The sequence below is a fragment of the Podarcis cretensis genome, assembly GCF_951804945.1.
Source record: "Podarcis cretensis genome assembly, chromosome: 10".
NCBI lineage: Eukaryota > Metazoa > Chordata > Lepidosauria > Squamata > Lacertidae > Podarcis > Podarcis cretensis.
Window position 1 is genome coordinate 15,228,703 of NC_137179.1, and position 19,111 is coordinate 15,247,813.

A 19,111-nucleotide genomic window follows, 5' to 3' on the forward strand; every position below is an offset into this window, starting at 1 on the left:
AAGGTATTAGGAGTAGTTACACTTTTTTTTTAACAGCAGATTTATAAAAGAAGCACCATCTCTCTAGCCTGCGCAGTCAAATCTAAAGCAACTGGTAGCACCACATGCCTGAATGGACATTAGCCTTAGGGTGAATCAGACCTTTGGTTTATCTTCGTTGGTACTGTGTATTTTGATGAGCAATGTCGCTCCAAGTCTTAAGCAGGTTATGGTCTTTCCCAACTCTTTCCACCTGATTAATGTTTATTTACTAGAGACAACGGGTATTAAACTTTTTATCATCTGCTTGCAAAACATATGCTGTGCTACTGAGCTGTGACTCTCCACCCCCCTGGGACATTTCCTTTGTCCTAGAAGGCTGTGCCCCTAACCCCAGATGGGTAGGGGATAATTGTAGAAATTAAGTGGCAAGGAAAATACACTGGGCATTCTCAGAGGCTGTAATTTCATTACTGTAATTTGTATGAAATACTGATTGGATTGGGCTGTTTCTCCTTTAACCTGTCAAGAGATGAACAATGTTACTGACATAAGCCACAATGAACTTCCATTTTTGCAAGCCCCTGTACTGTGTGGTACTTTTAGATGAATTGTGTCCTAGCCTTCAAGGAAAAATGCTTCTCACCTTCCATGGCACTGATGGCCACACATCCATAAGGCCAAAAAGGACCCCTGGACAGTTAATTCCAGTCAAAGGAGACTATGGGGTTGCAGTGCTCATCTCACTTTCAGGCTGAGGGAGCTGGCGTTTGTTCACAGACAGCTTTCCAGGTCATGTGGCCAGCATGACTAAACTGCTTCTGGCACAAAGGAACACCGTGATGAACCCAGAGCACACGGAAACGTCATTTACCTTCCTGCAACAGTGGCCCCTATTTATCTACGTGCACTGGTGTGCTTTCGAACTACTAGGTAGGCAGAAGCTGGGACAGAGCAACAGGAGCTTACCCCGTTGTGCAGATTCAAACCGCCAACCTTCTGATTGGCAAGCCAAAGAGGCTCAGTGGTTTAGACCACAGCACCACCCACATCCCTTATAAGGCCAGTAAGGTAAATGGAAATTATGAAACAATCCTGTGTGTTTTCTTGGAACTGTGTTTATTTCCATGTATATAGAATTGTAGCCCTAGTCACTAGATTGATACATCCTGTGGAATTTGATATCCCAGGGTTATGTGAGAATATACCTTAAGAGAGTGAGTACTACGGAATGGAGAGGATGATTATATATTTTACTTGGCCAGCAGCATTTGCTGAAGACAGTTTTCAATAGAGATGAAATTGTCTTTGAGGCAATAGTCATATTATAGAGGGAAAGGCCAGGAGCTCTTAATGAAATCCTTGAAGTCATTAACTCAAATTAAAGCCAAATCATGCCTACCCAAGAAGACTTCCAAAAACAACATTCAGATTTGCATCTAATCATCAGACCATCACAAAATAGCTCAGAAGGTAGAGCATGAAACTCTTAATCTCAGGGTCATAGGTTTGAGCTGCATATTGGGTGAAAGGTTCTTGCATTGCAGGGCGCTAGTCTAGATGATCCTTGTGGTCCCTTCCAACACTATGATTTTCTGTTGTTGTGGACTTGGTGCTGGTGAGTGTATGTCTGTGTGGTCTATATGTACGTCTGTGCACTATATATCTGTAGTGTGCATACATATGTATGTACGCATACATTGCCTATGCCCAGTTCTGACATGTGACCCATTCAAGGGTGGCTGACAGTCAATACGGTCCACTGGCCAAAAAAATGTTTTTTTTAAAAAAATCTTTTTGTCTTGCCCCTTCCCCCAAAGGAGCCCGGGGTTGCAAAAGGTTTGCTACCCTGTCGTTGAGCCTCATCTATTTAATTTTGCTGTCTCCTCTCAAACTCCATTTTGAGATTGGAACTAAATTCAAACTTCAACATCAAGCTAGCGTCCTATCCTCCAGCTTTGTTTAGTGTACAACTTGATAAAGGATTCTGGATTGTGTATTCTCCCTTAAACAAGGGAATGAAGTGAATAGACCTGAAAAACTTGCTCACAATTTTGTGGTTTTGCTTGGTATTAATAGAGGCTTGGCTTTCTGTGAATTTTTGTTCCATTGCCCCCAGTCCAACAATCTTTTAACCACTTCAGCAACTTGCAGGCAGCAAGTGATCCTATGGAAATTTCCCAGTCATTAACTGGTGGACCTTCCTCCTACCCAGCACGGGATGTACACAATGCATGCAAATTGCTTAAAATGTTTACAACGCTTCAAAAAGTGGATTGTTTTACTTGCATAGTTATCACTGCTATTATGTAGTAAAGGTAAAGGGTAAAGGGACCCCTGACCGTCAGGTCCAGTCGCGCACGACTCTGGAGTTGCGACGCTCATCTCGCTTTATTGGTTGAGGGAGCCAACGTACAGCTTCCAGGTCATGTGGCCAGCATGACTAAGCCGCTTCTGGTGAACCAGGGCAGTGCATGGAAAGGCTGTTTACCTTCCTGCCGGAGTGGTACCTATTTATCTACTTGCACTTTGATGTGCTTTCAAACTCCTAGGTTGGCAGGAGCAGGGACCGAACAACGGGAGCTCATCCCGTCACAGGGATTCGAACCCCCAACCTTCTGATTGTCAAGCCCTAGGCTCAGTGGATTAGACCATAGTGCCACCCGTGTCCCCCCCTTTTTTTTTGCAGAAAATGATGCTGCTGCTTTCTGGAAAAGGGTATCTTGAACCCAGTTGCTATTTGATCTGCACTACTAACCTATTTATTTTCAGGTTATGGCATCGGTTCTTGTTTTAATATCCCCAGCTGGTTTGAGACATAGGTACTTAAAGGACCACCTCTCCTTATATTTTCTTCTCCAAGCATTTTGTTCAACTTCCAAGCCTCTGATTTGGATTCATTTGAAAGTTGATGTAAGGATATGCGGTAGGCAGGCCCACCAAGCCACAACACTACATATGCTTTTTGATTCTACTTTAAAACCAGAATGAGCATAATACATTTTGTTTCCTGGGCAGAGCAGCTAATGGGATTCCCCATCCCATGTTGAGAAGCACAACATGGTCAAATTATTTTGGCACCTGAGGCAGAAAATCCCACAACTATAACTACTTCTCCTGCTCCCTAGTAATCCAGTAATAATAAATTAAATAACTAACAATTGTTGCCTTTTCATCCAAAACTAGCTGCCTCAGGTACCCACCTCACTCTCTCTAATGGAAGGGTACAAGGAGTAGCGGGGTATCAGAGTTGTCTTTGGCATGAGTCCTCATCTTTTTGGATCTTCTGTTTTGTTTGTTTTTATGCTATGATTATGTTGGTGCTTTTATGTTGCCGTTTGTTTATTTATTTAACAAAAATATATACTACTTGATTATGCTAACAAACCTTTAAGCAGTTTACAATATATTAAAATTCTCAGTAAAAACAGGTATCTAAAAGCATTCAAAAGATGATGAAAACCAACAAACTGATGCTAGCTACTAAAAAGAGATAAAACACTTGTAACTTCCTTACTGTTCTTATTTGTTGTAATCATGTTTTTATTGTTCAAGCATAATTTTTATTTTGTAAGCTGCTCTGGTTGCTTCTGAATAAGAGAGATTGGACACACACAAAATAAGCAATTACTATGAGGTATAAATGTGCTCTTAAAATACTGTTTTCTTGTAATTTAATCTTGATTGTATCAAAGTGTCGGCCTTTACACTTCACTGAGAATCTTTCCCCATTTCAGAGAAAACTCTTCTACCCACCCACCCAAATTTGAAATGGTATTCCAGTTCCTTCATCATCGATAGTCAATGTGATCATTTTGACATCTGAAATGTGCCTTGTGATCTTAGCTGTGCAGAGCAATTGAGATATCCATCAGTGGCAGTTCCTGCTGAAGCAATCCCGCAGGGTATGCATATGCCAGAGATCAATGCAAGCACTTGATAAAAGGCTATTACAAATATGACTGAATATGCATATATATATGAAAAGCAGAAAAATATGTTCATCTCATCCTAGTACTTTCGGAAAGATGAAAATGTAAAGGGTTGTGTAAAAAATGGTCCCTAAAAGTTTAGAAAATTGTCACTTGTTGCCTTAGCTGAGTTGAAAGGCAGTTTTCAATCAGCAAAAAAACTTTTTTCTGCCTTGAGATAGTGAGAGCCTGAGGCAAGTAGGGAAAATTGAAGCTACATGAGCTTCCTCTGTCAGAGATGCAGCTGAAAGAGATACACTAAGAATATGCTAAAACTGTAAGATGATAGATTTGATTGGATCAGCTTGTCCTGGTACAGAGGAGTATACTAGCTTTCAAATTACATGCTCAGACCAATCATGTGGAAAGTCTCTTGTTTACCTCTCTTGAACCATTTGTAGTGGATGCATGAATGAAAGCTAAAGCTCCAGAGGCTATCTCTGACCTCCTAACAAGAACAGTTAGTTACATCTTTAGCAGAATTACTGAAGTCCTTCCAGCTCTTTCACTCATATTTTATGCATGGCTATTTTCTTGAATTTCTAATTTCTGTTTCAGAATGCATCGATGATTTAGTTCGCTCATAGGATATAGATTAGAATGCCTTTTAAAAAGCAACAGTATTCATCTCAATATTGAGATGTTTATGTATCCTTGATGATATTCCAGAAGATGGGGCAGATTTTCAAGATCCCCTCTATTTAGTGAGGGACCTTGATGCCATGTGTCCTACTTTACAGAGGACAGCCCTTCAGAAGTACTCCCAAGCTGCGTGCTCCTTCAGGTGGAGTGTGCTCCTTCAGGGCATTGTAAACCTGCGAGATGTAAAACTACAGTGCCTAGAATTCTTTGAAGGGAAAGCACTATAAGCTAGTAACACTCGATCCAGTGAGCAAGTGCTGTGGGTAGGATTTCCAGCACTCAAACATGCGAATAAATGTCTAGTGCACACACCATACTGTCATGCCTGGCTATAAATAAAAACCAGGCAACCAGAAATGTAACGAGGCTGAACAAAGTAAACTAAAATAAGCTAAAGGATACCATTCAACTGCCCAGTTTTTCAAAAGAGGACAAGGACTTTTCTTTTTCATGATTTAGCAAGGGAAAAAGCCAGAAACGCTAAGCCTTACTGTTAATTGGTCTATTTATATAATGTTTGCAGCCACGTTGGACCATTATAATAATAAAAAAATAAAAGCAAACATTTATTGGGATTAAGCAAAATGTTAAAAAACAGTCAACAATCATTTTAGGTGTCTCTTTCAGGCTGTATGTTATATTAAACAAAAATAGCCAAGTGAGCATAATGACTTATATAACAATCATGCACTGTTTGAGAAGGCACCAAATTAAACAATGTGTGGGCTTATACATGGTGATCGTGTTAAGATATTAGGGCATGTGAGCATGCACAGGCAACTGAGCATGGTATAATATGCACAGTGACTCATATACTGTAACAATCTTATGCTTTTTTTAGCAGAGCCCCAAATTTACATTAAATGTAGACTAATATGTAGTGACCATTTGCAGATATCAGGGCATATGGTACTGCACATCTTTGTGCATGTGATGGAGCAAAGTATAATGCATTGTCTGAAGACCATTGTGTATGAGTCACTTTGTGTTATGCTATGCTTTGTCAACTGCACATGCACACACACCCTGCAATATCTGCAAAGGATCACCATATTTGGTGTGATTTTGGTGCTTTTGTGAAAAAGTACACGATTATTATATGACACACCAAGTATTATATTATGCTCAAATATTAAAATGGCCTTGCGTGCACACACGTGTGCAATAGCACATGCCTCAAATAGCATACCTCCACATGATCGCTACATATTATTCCACATTTGATGTAAACTTGGTGCCTTTGTTGCTTGTCTGCAAAAACTACATAATCTTTGTGAAAAGTTGTACTGTGCTACCACAGTTATACAGTGGTACCTTGGTTTACAACTATAATCCGTTCCGGAGGTCCATTCGTAAACCAAAACAGGTCGTAACCCAAGGCGCGCTTTTGCCAATGGGGCCTCCCCCCAAAAAAAAGGGTTGTAATCCCCCCCAAAATTGTTCGTGAACCAAAAAAAATTGTTCATAATAAAAAAGGGGGTTGTAATAAAAAAAAAAAGTTCGCAAACCGGGACACGCACTTCAAGGTTTGAATTGGTCGTAATCCAAAATGGTTGTAAACTCCCGTAGGCTGTTCGCAAACCAAGGTAAAAAAGGTAAAGGTAAAGGTACCCCTGCCCGTACGGGCCAGTCTTGACAGACTCTGGGGTTGTGCGCCCATCTCACTCAAGAGGCCGGGGGCCAGCGCTGTCCGGAGACACTTCCGGGTCACGTGGCCAGCGTGACAAGCTGCATCTGGCGAGCCAGAGCCGCACACGGAAACGCCGTTTACCTTCCCACCAGTAAGTGGTCCCTATTTATCTACTTGCACCCGGAGGTGCTTTCGAACTGCTAGGTTGGCAGGCGCTGGGACTGAGCAGCGGGAGCGCACCCCGCCGCAGGGATTCGAACCGCCGACCTTTCGATCGGCAAGCCCTAGGCGCTGAGGCTTTTACCCACAGCGCCACCCGCGTCCCTTAATGTTGGAAATGCTGCTGTAACGTATCTCCATATTATTTCCTTAGAATCATATAATCTTAGATTTGGAAGGAACCCCAAGGGCCATCTGGTCCAACCGCCTGCAATGCAGGAACCTCAGCTAAAGCATCCATGACAGGTGGCCATCCAACCTCTGTTTAAAAACCTCCAAGGGAGGAGAGTCCTTCAGAAAAGATAGATTATCTAGTAAAGGAAATGTTCCTTTAAAAAACCCCTCAAAATACTTTCCAGATTGTAGCATAATCTTTGCACCAACTTAATTAATAAAGCATTTTCTGAAATTTGCCTGTAGTCTAAGAATGCTGAAATACCACAAAGGGAGTCAGGTCTCTTCATCTCCAGTGCACAGATGCAGGTGCGAGGAATCTTTGAGTTTTGTTGCTGAACTGCAATTTCCATCAGCCCCAGCAAGGTTGCCAAAAACATCTGGAGGGCCAAAGGCCCCCTCCCATGGCATTGTTGGTTGGTTGACATCTGCTTGTCTCAGGAGACAATGGAGGGGTGTGCCTTTGGGGGTGAAAAACTGTCGGAGAGTTACAGCATCTGCTGTGGCTGTAGAGACCAATATGGGAGAGACATGTTTTGTTACAGCTGGGGCAGATGAAGGCACCTGGTTGTGCTGCTGCAGATGCACCATGGTGTTTTTTTCTTTCTGTGCTCCTCCCCCCATGTTGTGTCCCAGACCAGAGATACTGCCCCTCCTGATAACATGACATAGTCAATCCCAATAGTAGATCCCAAAGGGCATTTTTCACCTGTGTGTAATTTTAATAATTATTATTGTAATTTTTTATTCAATTTCTTCATCACCCTTCACCACAACATCCTAGGGCAGTTCACAATATTAAAACCAATTTAAAATAAATACAGTTAAAAGGATAGGGCAGTTATGGGGTATGTATGTATTGTGAATATACATGCAAATATATTGTACAGTGCCTGGCTATAAATACAAATCAAGCTGTCAGAAATGAAGCAGGGGGAGCTTAAAACAATGGGATTTAAATAAGCAATAGGCCACCAACCAGCCATCCAAGTGTTTTAAAATAGACAAGGCCTTTTGGTAGTGGGGAATTATGCCTGGGCTCTGGCTCGTTGCTTGATAAAAATAATCATCAGAACACAGACCTGGACTCCACTGAGTTTCTGACCTCTATGAATCTCTTTCTCATCTAGCACTTTAGACTGCAACCCTGTGCAGTGAGGGCCCCTAGAAGAGGGATCAGTCATGATTAATCTGACACTTTATTAATAGATGTTTTAATCATGTCCTTGAAGTGTTTTCCCCAAAAAGAAAAAAAGATACATAGCCAAAGAACAAAACAGATTACTCAAATATTTCATACATTTACACTCACAGTTGCGGTGTTTACTCAAAAGGAAGCATGCTGTGTCCAGCGAGGTTTGCATTTACCTGGGACTGCAGTTTCAGAGATTTTCATGCTGGCCGGAGGAACTGTTAAAAAAACAAACAAACAAACATTTAAGCTAACAAAAATGTAACTGCTTTCCTATTTTCCCAAAAATATTTTTTGTTACTTTGAATCCAGTTTTGGGGTTAGACTAAATGTGATGCTGTAAAGGGCAGAACAAACATTTAAGCTAGCAAAAATGTACCGGTAACTGCTTTCCTATTTTCCAAAAATATTTTTTGTTACTTCGAATCCAGTTTTGGGGTTAGCCTAAATGTGACGCTGTAAAAGGCAGCTCAGTTTCCGTATTTATTTACCGTATTTAAATATACTAATCTGCTTCCATCAGTTTTGTTTCTTACATTTAGTCAGCAGCTGTGGGGCTATGTGCTCTTCTGGGCACATTGCACAATAGACAGCGGAACCTCAGAGCATATGAAAATTTCATTATGTGCAATCCTTCAGAGCAGATATTTAAAGGAAGGTCTTGCAAAGTTGTCTTCTGCTTTCATGTCTATGCTTCCCTCTTAGCAATACTCCCTTAAGGAAATGTGCTATTATTGACGGAAAGCCGAGTGGCTGACAAGACAAAAAACAAAAGCTGAACAGTGTTCATGCAGGAATTGCAAATTCACGCAAGAACACATGCAAAGCAGGGTTTTTTCTTCTTTTTTCTTTTCACAAGACGACCTGCGATGGTGTGCAAATCTGTGTCTCTAAATCCCAATGTTCACATTAGTACTGTCGGAGTTTGCATTTTCCCCTCCCCTCAAGTTAGCCACAAAGCATATTGTTGGAACCAAGGTTGGAGGTTCCTTTGGGAAGGAGGGGAGAGCCACATATGCCATGATTTCAACGACCTTGGGAGGAAGGTGGGGTATCATGTATAATAAAGAATACACCAAACAATGGATGATCTGCCCATCTGTTGCACCCTGCTTGTGGTTAACGCTTAGCTGGAATGAAATATTCAACGCAGCAATAGAGAAATTAAAATAGTAATTTATTTGTCAGACAAATAAATATGAGGCACAGTGGTATATGGTTACCAAGCTCTGGCCTGGCCTCTTGCCATTCTGGCCAGCACTTATATTTCCTTAATCCAGCCCCCTTGCTCCTCCTGTGGCTGCCTCTGTCCAATCAGCCTGGTTAAAATTCCTATTGGCTGTTTGCTAGAACCAATCACAAAAGATACACCCATTTCCTCTTGCCTTTTATGGAAATCAAAAAGCTATATATTCTTCTATCTATAAATGACAAATAAGTAGTAATATATCTTACATGTGTCTCAACAAGGAATCTTAATTACCAGCTCACCTCTTGCCCTCCTTGCCCTATTGCCTTCCAAAACAGATAATTAATCTTGAATTTTTATTTTATGCATATGTCAAGGATTGAGTTCACATCAACATTGAGAGATCTCCTTCATTTGAAGGTTTCTAAACAAAAGGCCTGACAACCATATATCAGGAGTGCTCGATTGGCGTCTTCTGTCTGGCAAGGGGCTTGGCTGGTGGCTGACTTAATTTCAGGATAGTTACAACTCTTACAACTGTATGAAATAAGAATCTAGCATTTCTTAAATCCTTTGCATAATTATATTTAAGCTAATATATTTAATACATAAATAACCTTTTAAAAGGAAAAGAAATCTTAAAAGGATCTTAGTTTAAGAAAGAAACAGCTTTAGAAAAGTCTTCCCAAAAATGTTCTCTTTCTGCCAGCTAGATGCTTTTTCACTGCTCTTGACCTTCTTAACCTTAGGAAGAAGATATGGCTCATTTTACTATTTATCCACCCTTAATTTGTAGGGTCAGTGTAACCTTGGCTGTCAGCCTGTAATTCCCTTTTTACGACTTTGAGAATTGTTTTCTGCTATAAATCAGGGGGCCCCCTTGTCTAGGAGTAAAAACATTTTGCCACCAAGATTCTTAGGCAGCTGGTCTTCTGCCTGGCATGAAACAGAACATTTTTAAGCTCATTCTTAAAATACAAGCCCTGATTAAACATATAAGCTTTAATAAAAATGCAAGCTTATGATTAGATGCCTCACATCAACACCCACTCAAATTGGGACCTCAGTTGGTTAGGGCATGGTATGCTGATAATGCCAAAGTTTGACGCCCATGTGGGACAAATGCGCATTCCTGCATTGCAGGAGCTTGGACTAGAATATGATTCCAACTCTACAATTCTGTGAGGATTCAGAATGGAGTACCAGGCTCGAGAGTGTGGTTTTTTGTGTTTTTCTCTCAGGCGCTTGCCTTAGGCCTGAAGTGACTTATGGGGCTGCTGAGGCAGAATGAGGGCCAGGCTGAAGGGACTCTCCCCCTTTCTCCAACAAGGACTGACTGCTCCGAATAATGACAATTTTGAGGCGAGGTTCCCCAGTGACAAAGATTCTTCTCACCTGCCAGGCCCACCCAGCGCCATCATTTAATATCCTTTCGGCACCAGGTGAGGTAGAGGGGAAGTATTTCTTTCCCCCATTTGATGGGTGGCGATATTTTTGCTATGTTGGTGTTTTCTTTTATTGGGGTGTGTGTGTCTGTTTGGTGGGGTTACCGCACGGCTTTTATTGTGAGGTATTTTGTTTCTCATTTTCTCCGTTATGTTTCCCTGGATGGTTCTTTGCTCTTAAAACGAGTCGTTCGCAGGTCCCTTGCACTGGACGGATAATTTTATTTACTAAATTTCCACAGCATATTGTTCTCGCCAGGAGAGAGAATCCTTTTCCCGCGCTTTAAAATAACGGCATTTTCTGAGAGAGAGAGAGAGAGAGAGAGCGAGCGCGGTTGGGCAAACGAGGGTGACGCGCTAAACGAATTTTTAATTTTTTTTGGGGGGGGGGGTTGTTGGAGGGAAAAGATCCGCCAACCACGTGACGGGCGCTGGCGGGAGAAAACCGTTGGCGTCGAACGCGGCCTCGTGACGCCACAAGAGCCCCGCGTGCCTCCTAGGCGTTCGCCCGGCGCCGCACATGCGCGCGCGCATCCTCCTTCTCCTTTCGGGTCCCCCTCGCGCGTGGCGCGTGCCCCGCCCGCTGGCCTCCTCCTCGTTTGCCTCCGCCCTGTCCCCCCTCCCCTCCCCCAATTCCTTTTTTAACATTCACTTTCTCCCCACCTACCCCCCCACCCCGCTCCCCTTCGTCTGCGTGGACGGAGGGAAGGGGAGCGTCACTTTGGGGGGGCGCGGGGTGGGGTGGGGGCGTTTGCCTGGCGCCCCTCGGACCCCTGGCTGGCCCAGGGGCGGGGGGCGAAAACTATGCCGCGCCAGGAGCTGCTGGAAGCACCCGAGCAAGCCAGGAGCGAGGGCAACAGGCCATGAGGAGCGACCACCATGGAAGCCAGATATCCTTCCTCGGCTGTTTTCATTCCCCAGCACCACCGGGGGAGAGTTAACGACGTTGTATATGCATACACACACAGTCCTTGTGTTTGCACATACATATATACATGCACATATATATATATATATATATATATATATATATATATATATATATATATATATTGTTGTTTAGTCGTTTAGTCGTGTCCGACTCTTCGTGACCCCATGGACCAGAGAACGCCAGGCACTCCTGTCCTCCACTGCCCCCCGCAGCTTGGTCAGACTCATGCTGGTAACCTCGAAAACACTATCCAACCATCTCGTCCTCTGTCGCCCCCTTCTCCTTGTGCCCTCCATCTTTCCCAACATCAGGGTCTTCTCCAGGGAGTCTTCTCTTCTCATGAGGTGGCCAAAGTACTGGAGCCTCAGCTTCAGGATCTGTCCTTCCAGTGAGCACTCAGGGCTGATTTCCTTCAGAATGGAGAGGTTTGATCTTCTTGCAGTCCATGGGACTCTCAAGAGTCTCCTCCAGCACCATAATTCAAAAGCATCAATTCTTCGGCGATCAGCCTTCTTTATGGTCCAGCTCTCACTTCCCTACATCACTACTGGGAAAACCATAGCTTTAACTATACGGACCTTTGTTGGCAAGGTGATGTCTCTACTTCTCAAGATGCTGTCTAGTATATATGTATATGTATATGTATATGTATATGTATACACACACCCACACCCAATTGCAGAATTGCACACGGCAGGGGGCAGTCTCACCCACTGCTAAAAAGTGCATCAGTAACTCAATAATAATAATAATACAGTGGTACCTCGGGTTACATAACGCTTCAGGTTACATACGCTTCAGGTTACAGAGTCCACTAACCCAGAAATAGTACCTCAGGTTAAGAACTTTGCTTCAGGATGAGAACAGAAATCGTGCTCCGGCGGTGCAGCAGGAGGCCCCATTAGCTAAAGTGGTGCTTCAGGTTAAGAACAGACCTCCAGAACGAATTAACTACTTAACCCGAGGTACCACTGTAATAATAATTTTTTTATTTATACCCCGCCCTTCCCGGTTCAGAAAACCGGGCTCAGGGTGGCTAAGAGCAAATTTAAACCACTTAATTGAAGAAACAAAAAACAAAATAAAATACAGTATAAAACGTGAATAACAATAAATTTAGAATTCAAAAATCAGTTTAGGGGAGAAATCCATCCAATAAACATTAGATGACCACCAGGGCTAGCTGGCTAAATTAGTCCTATTTGGGACAGTGAGGAGACCAAGGGAGAATTAGCTGTGGGATCCCAGAGCTGCTAATGTTCATGAAAAGGGGAGGGGGGGGGGAAGGAAGGGGAATAAAAGATCAGGCTAAGTTCAAACTCAAGGCAAACCATTCCTGGGGAAATGGGATAGAGCTTTTCCCAAGTAAGGAGCATTGCACCTTGTTCAACATACCGGAAAACCCAGTGAACTGTTTTGTGCCCCCCCCCCAAATGAGACCACTCGTGCTCCCTGTTGGAGCAATGCTTCATTCACGGAAATACTGTTTTAAGTGGGTATCCACATATGCAGCCTGGAGCTGCTTTCCAAGGAAGCATGGGATACCTGTGTGGTGAAATTGTTAGGAAATTATGTGCTGTTGACATGTAGAATTTGCAAGCACCTTTCAGGATTTCCCTGCACCAAGAAGTTTGCAATATAAAGTCTGGAAGTGGATAGATCAATCGGGGAGTCCTTATACACTATAGTGCTAAAGTTCTCCAGAAGGAAATGCACCACCAATACAACCCCCAAAATGAATATCTGGGCACTTTGGAGGCAGTTTATCACTGTAGTACTATATGGCAGAAATCCCTCTTGAATGCAGTGGGTCGTACTTTCGGAAATGTTTCTGTAGGATTGCAGCCTATACAAATCTTTGTGTGTTGAGGTTTGGAAGTATATTGGACCCTTAATATAGTCCCAGTGGAAAAAAATTACATATATCACAGGAACCTTTTAATCTTTGCTTTTACTATTATTGCACCCTATCTTGTGTGTTACTATTAGCTCTCCATTTATTTAAATTGTATAGTTTTGCCCTACAGTTGCAGCAATTTTCACAGTGCCTTGGATTATTCATAGATAACAAAAATAGCAGAAAAATACATCTAAAACGGTGGTTTAAATAACAAAACAATATTCTTCAATGCTCCCACTGTTCACTTTTATAATCTAAGCGACTTGGTGCAGGAACCTGTGGGTTGTATCTAAGGTGTATTTAGTGTAGACTACTGAAGTTTTACCTTTTTTTTACTGAAGTTGATGATTGTGTGTTAGTCATGTCTATTAACCTCAATGGGTCTGCTATGAGTAGGACTAGCATTGGATAAAACTGTGTGTAATGGGAAGGATGGCATTAGGGATCCAGCACAATCTGGCTAAGGGAGAAAAATGATAAATGCTTAATAAAGATCGCTGATTTCCTTAACTAGCTTTCCATTTACGTGGTTTTTAAACGTTATCCATGACAAGTTTAGAAAAGGAAAGATTAATTTTGAAAGTACTTTGGAATTGCTTACTAAATTTGACATCCCCTTTGATTATGTTCATGTGAAATACATTTTTAAGGTGAGAAAACCTGTATAACTGAATAGGATTGGAAGTACTATTAATCTGCAAACTGTTACTTTAAAATAAGGTTTTAACGATGAATTTACTATATGTGAAATACCGAGCAGATTAGTTTGTCACTGAGTTCAATGATATTTGGATACATTATTCTTTGTTCAGTATTGTAAAGTCTCTGTCGGGGATTGTGCCATTACTGTGTTCTGTACAGTGCTTTCTAGCACATTGTTGGAGTTACGTCATTACATATTAAACAGTACTAGCAGCAGCAGAGCGGAGTAGAAAAACGCTTGTTGCAGAATCGACTTTTCCTCAAGCTAGCAATATTTGGTCATCAGCTTCTGGCACATTGTGGTCATGTTTTGCATTGGCCTTATACATTCAACATCTCAAAAGTCTAGCCTCTTTCATTCATATGGCATGTTATAAATGCCATAGCTTCCCTCCCCATCCCCTGCTGTGTCCTCAATTCTGAAGTTTGTAATACTGTATGGAGTTTCAATGGAACTTAAAGTTTGGCCCTCATATACAGCATTTCCCACACAATGCTTCTCTAGGACTTCCTGCTGGCCTGACATAGATCATTCTCACAACAAGGAACAATATATTTTCATCCTCATTTTATGTAAGATGTCAAGGAAATAAACAACTATTTGATTTTTTAGAAGACATCTGAAGGCAGCCCTGTTCAGGGAAGTTGATGTTTTATTGTGTTTTTAATATCCTGTTGGAAGCCCCCCAGATGGGTGGGGTATAAGTAATAAAGTATTATTATTATTATTATTATTATTATTATTATTATTATTATTATTTAAAGTCTCTGTCGGAGGTTCCCTTTTTCTCCTTTACGTTTTAAATTATAAGTTACTTTTGACACACTTATCTAATGTTACACAATTCCATATTTATCCTGTTTCAGTATCCAACAGACTGTTACAAAAGTAACTGGTGGGTTAGCTAAATATATAAATATATGTAACAATTATATGGCCATAATCAGTTATTTAAATACTGCTTTTAAAATATAAATATGTTTATATATATCATCTGCCTATTTTGTCACTTAAATGAAACAGTTAAAATAAACTGCATATAAAAGGAAAAACTATTAACCTTAATGTTCTCAAATGTATTTCCTCTTCTTAAACCAAAACTTTTTTAAAAAAAAAAAATTAAACATTTCCTCTCCAATAGTAAGGACTCTTTATTTGTTGTATGAAAAGTAACATTTCCTGTGTGAAAAATCAAAATAAGTTTGTATTCATTTTCTCTTGAGAGTTGGAAAGTTAAGATGCTTTTCAGCTGGATACATTTGTTGAAGAATTTAGTTATCTGATTTTAATTTTATGAGTGTTTAGCTTTTGTACAGAATGAAGATTCTGCTGCTGCTTAATGCAGTGGCAATGCAAACCTAATTTACTGTGCAAAACAAGCTTTTTAAGTTCTCATGCAGATGTCAAAAAAGCCATTAATTACATAGGAGAGAAACATGTTTTACAAATTTGAGGCACAATCAAGCCAATATTAGGTTGATAACAATAAATATTTAAGTATATTTTTATCGGTCCCCATTGACACATATGGAATTTTCATTTAAAATGCTCAATTTTTGCTGGATCATGCCCTTACATTTTTGCTCCATATGTTATTCCCTGAAAATATTTGTGTGTTTTTTCTGTTGCATTCCCCCAGCCAATATCCAGCCATCACTTATGCAGCCTTTACCACCACCTTCATAGTCCCTTCTGCTGCTTTTCTCTTCCAGGTGCTTTTTCTTTATACCTTCTTCAGTTACAGTGTTCACCTATTGGCACGGTCCAGTCAAAGTTAAGCACCCTTAAAACACATGTGCATGTCCATAAAACAAGCTCACTGTAATAACAACTTGAAAGTGCCTAACTATAAAATCAGAAATCACTTAAAGTGCCTGCTGAAATAAAAAGATATTTATTTGGCACTGAATCTCAGCAGGTAGGGAGTTCCAGAAAATTGACCCACAATATTGAATTAATATGAGCTGTGCATCCAAGCCCTGGGGATTGCTAACAGTTACTCCCCCAAAGACCTCAGTGACCGGGCAGGGCTATAAGGAAGCAAGCAGTCTGTAACTACCCCTCTGGAAGTTGTTCTAAATTAGATTTGGAAGGAGCAATCAGATAGCAAGTGTGCTACAAGCAATATGAAACAACAATGGCAATTAGGAGTAAATTAAACCTAATGCATACCATCTAAAAACGAAAACAGACAGCAGCCTTTCATGCCTTGGGCAATCAAATAGAAGGGAAAGGATAGGAGCACATGGGCCTAAGATATGCCTTAAGGTGCTTAGGAGAAAAAGTGTGTAGGAAGCAAATTAAACGAAATAAAATATGGGTCATTGCCCTCCAATGCTATTGTCAAATAGGAAACACTGCCTCTTAATTTATACAGGTTTTATGGGGCTACTCTCCTCTTGGTGTGATCAAAGCACGTCATGGGAAGTGAGGGCAGATCTCACTAAGAACTGTCTGAAAGGCTACTACTTCAAACTTCAATATAATATCTCTGACTTTAGTGGAAGTAGTCAAAAATATGTTGCTTAAAAACTATGACTGAAGTTTTATTTGTCAGAACCTTTATGAATTATGAGTAAGATCCAGACTTAGGCCATTTCGCTTAATTCCCATTGAAATCAGTGGAAGTTAGTTAATGACTTTCCCTCCCCATTTTAATATGAGAGGGACATAAGTGAAATTCAGTAGGGCTTGCACCCAAGTAAAGAGAATTAGGATTACAACCTGACAGGCCATTTTAAATACAGAAAGCTGGTGGAACCTACCTTTATTTGAAACTCTGTTCAATTGTTGGGCTATGGTTGGCTGTGTTGGCCTAAGCCTTGCAAGAAGGAAAGCAAGCATTCAAAATAGAATTTGATTTACACCACCCTTTTTGCTGACGCATATTCCGCTAGGTTGCCAGGTCATGTGGTTGAGCTGAACAGAGTTGGGACCCACCGTTAGTCCCCACCCACCACTGCCCCACCCCCAGAATGCCCATTTTATACAGGGCTTATACCAGCATACTATCTATTGGTTTCATTTTAGTTAGCTGAGCAAAGCTCTGACAGCATGAGAATGTTACACTGGGGTATCTCTGGCTGAGCAAGAGGATGTGGGGCTTATGCTGTGCTGGGCATCCCAGCAGATCTTGGCTTTAGATTGTCCCTTAAATCAGTTTCACTCATGTTAACCGACCTATATCTGAGTACTGTTGTTCAGAGGAATTATATTATCAATTAAACATGGCAAGATTGCAATTTTTGTAATAGTGTGTAGAATTAATGGTGTGTCTGTGCAAGAGCATGTAATATTCCCTGTGCTTAACTGCAAATGATAATTTTGCACAACAGTATGCAGATATGTTCATTGGCTGTATCCACAAGTTGTAAGAGGAACATTAATAATGCAGAACACCTGACGGAGCTTTAAAATTTATGAAACAGCTAATGGATAAAAGGGAGGCCTTTACTGCAACTTCACAAATGAAATTTACTAGCTCACAAGCATTTTTATTAGTCTACTTGTTATAGCTATATTAGTAATATGTGGCTCAGAAAAGAAACCATAGTCAAGGTGTTATGCCTGGGGTTCTTATATGCAACTTACAAATATGCTTTACTATGACCCAGAGCTGTGACAACCGCCACACTCAACCTTGCATTTGATTATATCAGAGAAAAGCCTTTCCATACAGAGAAATGCAAAGCATCCCTTTCCCTACACAGCCCTTTTCTCTGTCTGATCCTGGTGTCCCCAAAGTCCCATTCCACTGGTTCATAAGATTTGAAGAGCTCAACATGCAGGTTTTTTACGTGGACTGTGTACGTTTTGAAGACATCTCTCATCCTCAGTTGCTTTTATGTCCTCCTGCAAACGTTTTGGAGATACCTGGCTGGCCACTGTTGGAAACAGAATGCTATACTAGGTTGGCCTTTTGTCTAATACAGCAGTACTTTTTATGTTCATCTTTAACATTATTGCCATAAAAGAAATATATAGATAGTTTTTTAAAAAAACTAATTTTCTGTCTAAGAAGTACTGTATCTGATGGTTGCATGGAAGTGCCTGTCCTTATCTTTTTGCATTAATGATGTCATGCTGTGCATTTTGTTATGCATTATTCTTAACTTACCCCCTCCCCTTTAAACAGGCAAGTGATTCATTGAAGTCTGGAACTATTACTTTAGAAGATTTTAGAGGAATTTATCGTACTATAGCACACAGATGTGAAATCCACGATCTTTTCAAAACTCAGTCTCCGAACCACAAATTGCTCCCACTTTCAAATCTAGTCCAGTTTCTTAGAAATGAACAGTTTCAGCCTGAAGTTGATGAAATGGTTGCTGCTCAACTCATTGCAAAGTTTGAGCCCATCGAAGAAGGTACACTGGATTTTTAAATATCTAATTTCATAATTGTTCTTACAATATTTTCACTAGCATTAATCACTGGTAGCTATTTTTTATCTTTAAGTATGGTGCAATCTTATACATCTTTATTAGAAAATGAACAACTTAGTTCAGTGCCTCAGAATGCAACATTATGCTAAAGCTTGAAGTTGGACAGTGTCTGTTCTTGGGTACAATTACTGAAAGGTTCACAGAGTACCTTTGGAAAGTGGTGCCCAACACCCCCCCCTCCAGTCTTGTCCTGTGAGAAGAGACAAGGGTAAGAGAACTGTGTGCTACTGGGCTCTGTTACCAAAAGGTACATGTGGTGTCTTTGAGCAGTGATCCCCCATTGATTTCCCTCACCCTTTGATTTTTCCTGAGGAAAAGCCTGGGCCCAGTTTGAGGAGGAAATCTCTCATATACATAGGCTGGACCAAGTTTAATAAATCAAAACCAGCATATTGAATTATCTCAGGAGAGCAACAGGAAGCTAATGAAAGTGCTGGAACACTTGTATAATGTGATGTTAGCAACTCACCTATTGTAAGATGGGCTGCTATATTTAGTGCCAGTTGAAACTTCCAAATGGTTATTAAAGGGGGCCTGATGTAGTCCAGTCCTGACTACAAAGGAGCAAATGATGGTCACTGGATCAGATGAAAAGATAGTGGCCATCTCAAATATGCAGATAACGAGTGGCACGCCGGATGGGCCTGTATTACTATGGAAAGTTGGACTCCCTCAATGAGGGGAGTTAGTG

General features: G+C 41.0%; 1 protein-coding gene and 1 long non-coding RNA gene across 2 annotated transcripts in view; one reads left to right on the plus strand and one right to left on the minus strand.

Moving 5' to 3' along the window:
- Positions 1-7,812: 7,812 nt before the first annotated feature.
- Positions 7,813-10,747, minus strand: LOC307225305. Its single transcript, XR_013842850.1, has 2 exons — positions 10,392-10,747; positions 7,813-8,025 (listed from the first exon to the last, which is right to left on the minus strand). It is a non-coding gene; the product is annotated as an uncharacterized lncRNA (long non-coding RNA).
- A 222-nt stretch (positions 10,748-10,969) lies between these two features.
- Positions 10,970-19,111, plus strand: part of PLCZ1 (phospholipase C zeta 1) — a 48,075-nt gene continuing 39,933 nt past the window's right edge. Inside the window, exons 1-3 of the mRNA XM_079992566.1 lie at positions 10,970-11,331; positions 13,799-13,922; positions 18,111-18,342. Coding sequence (XP_079848692.1) covers positions 11,321-11,331; positions 13,799-13,922; positions 18,111-18,342 — 367 coding nt within the window. The 5' untranslated portion in view covers positions 10,970-11,320. The remainder of the gene's footprint in view (positions 11,332-13,798; positions 13,923-18,110; positions 18,343-19,111) is intronic.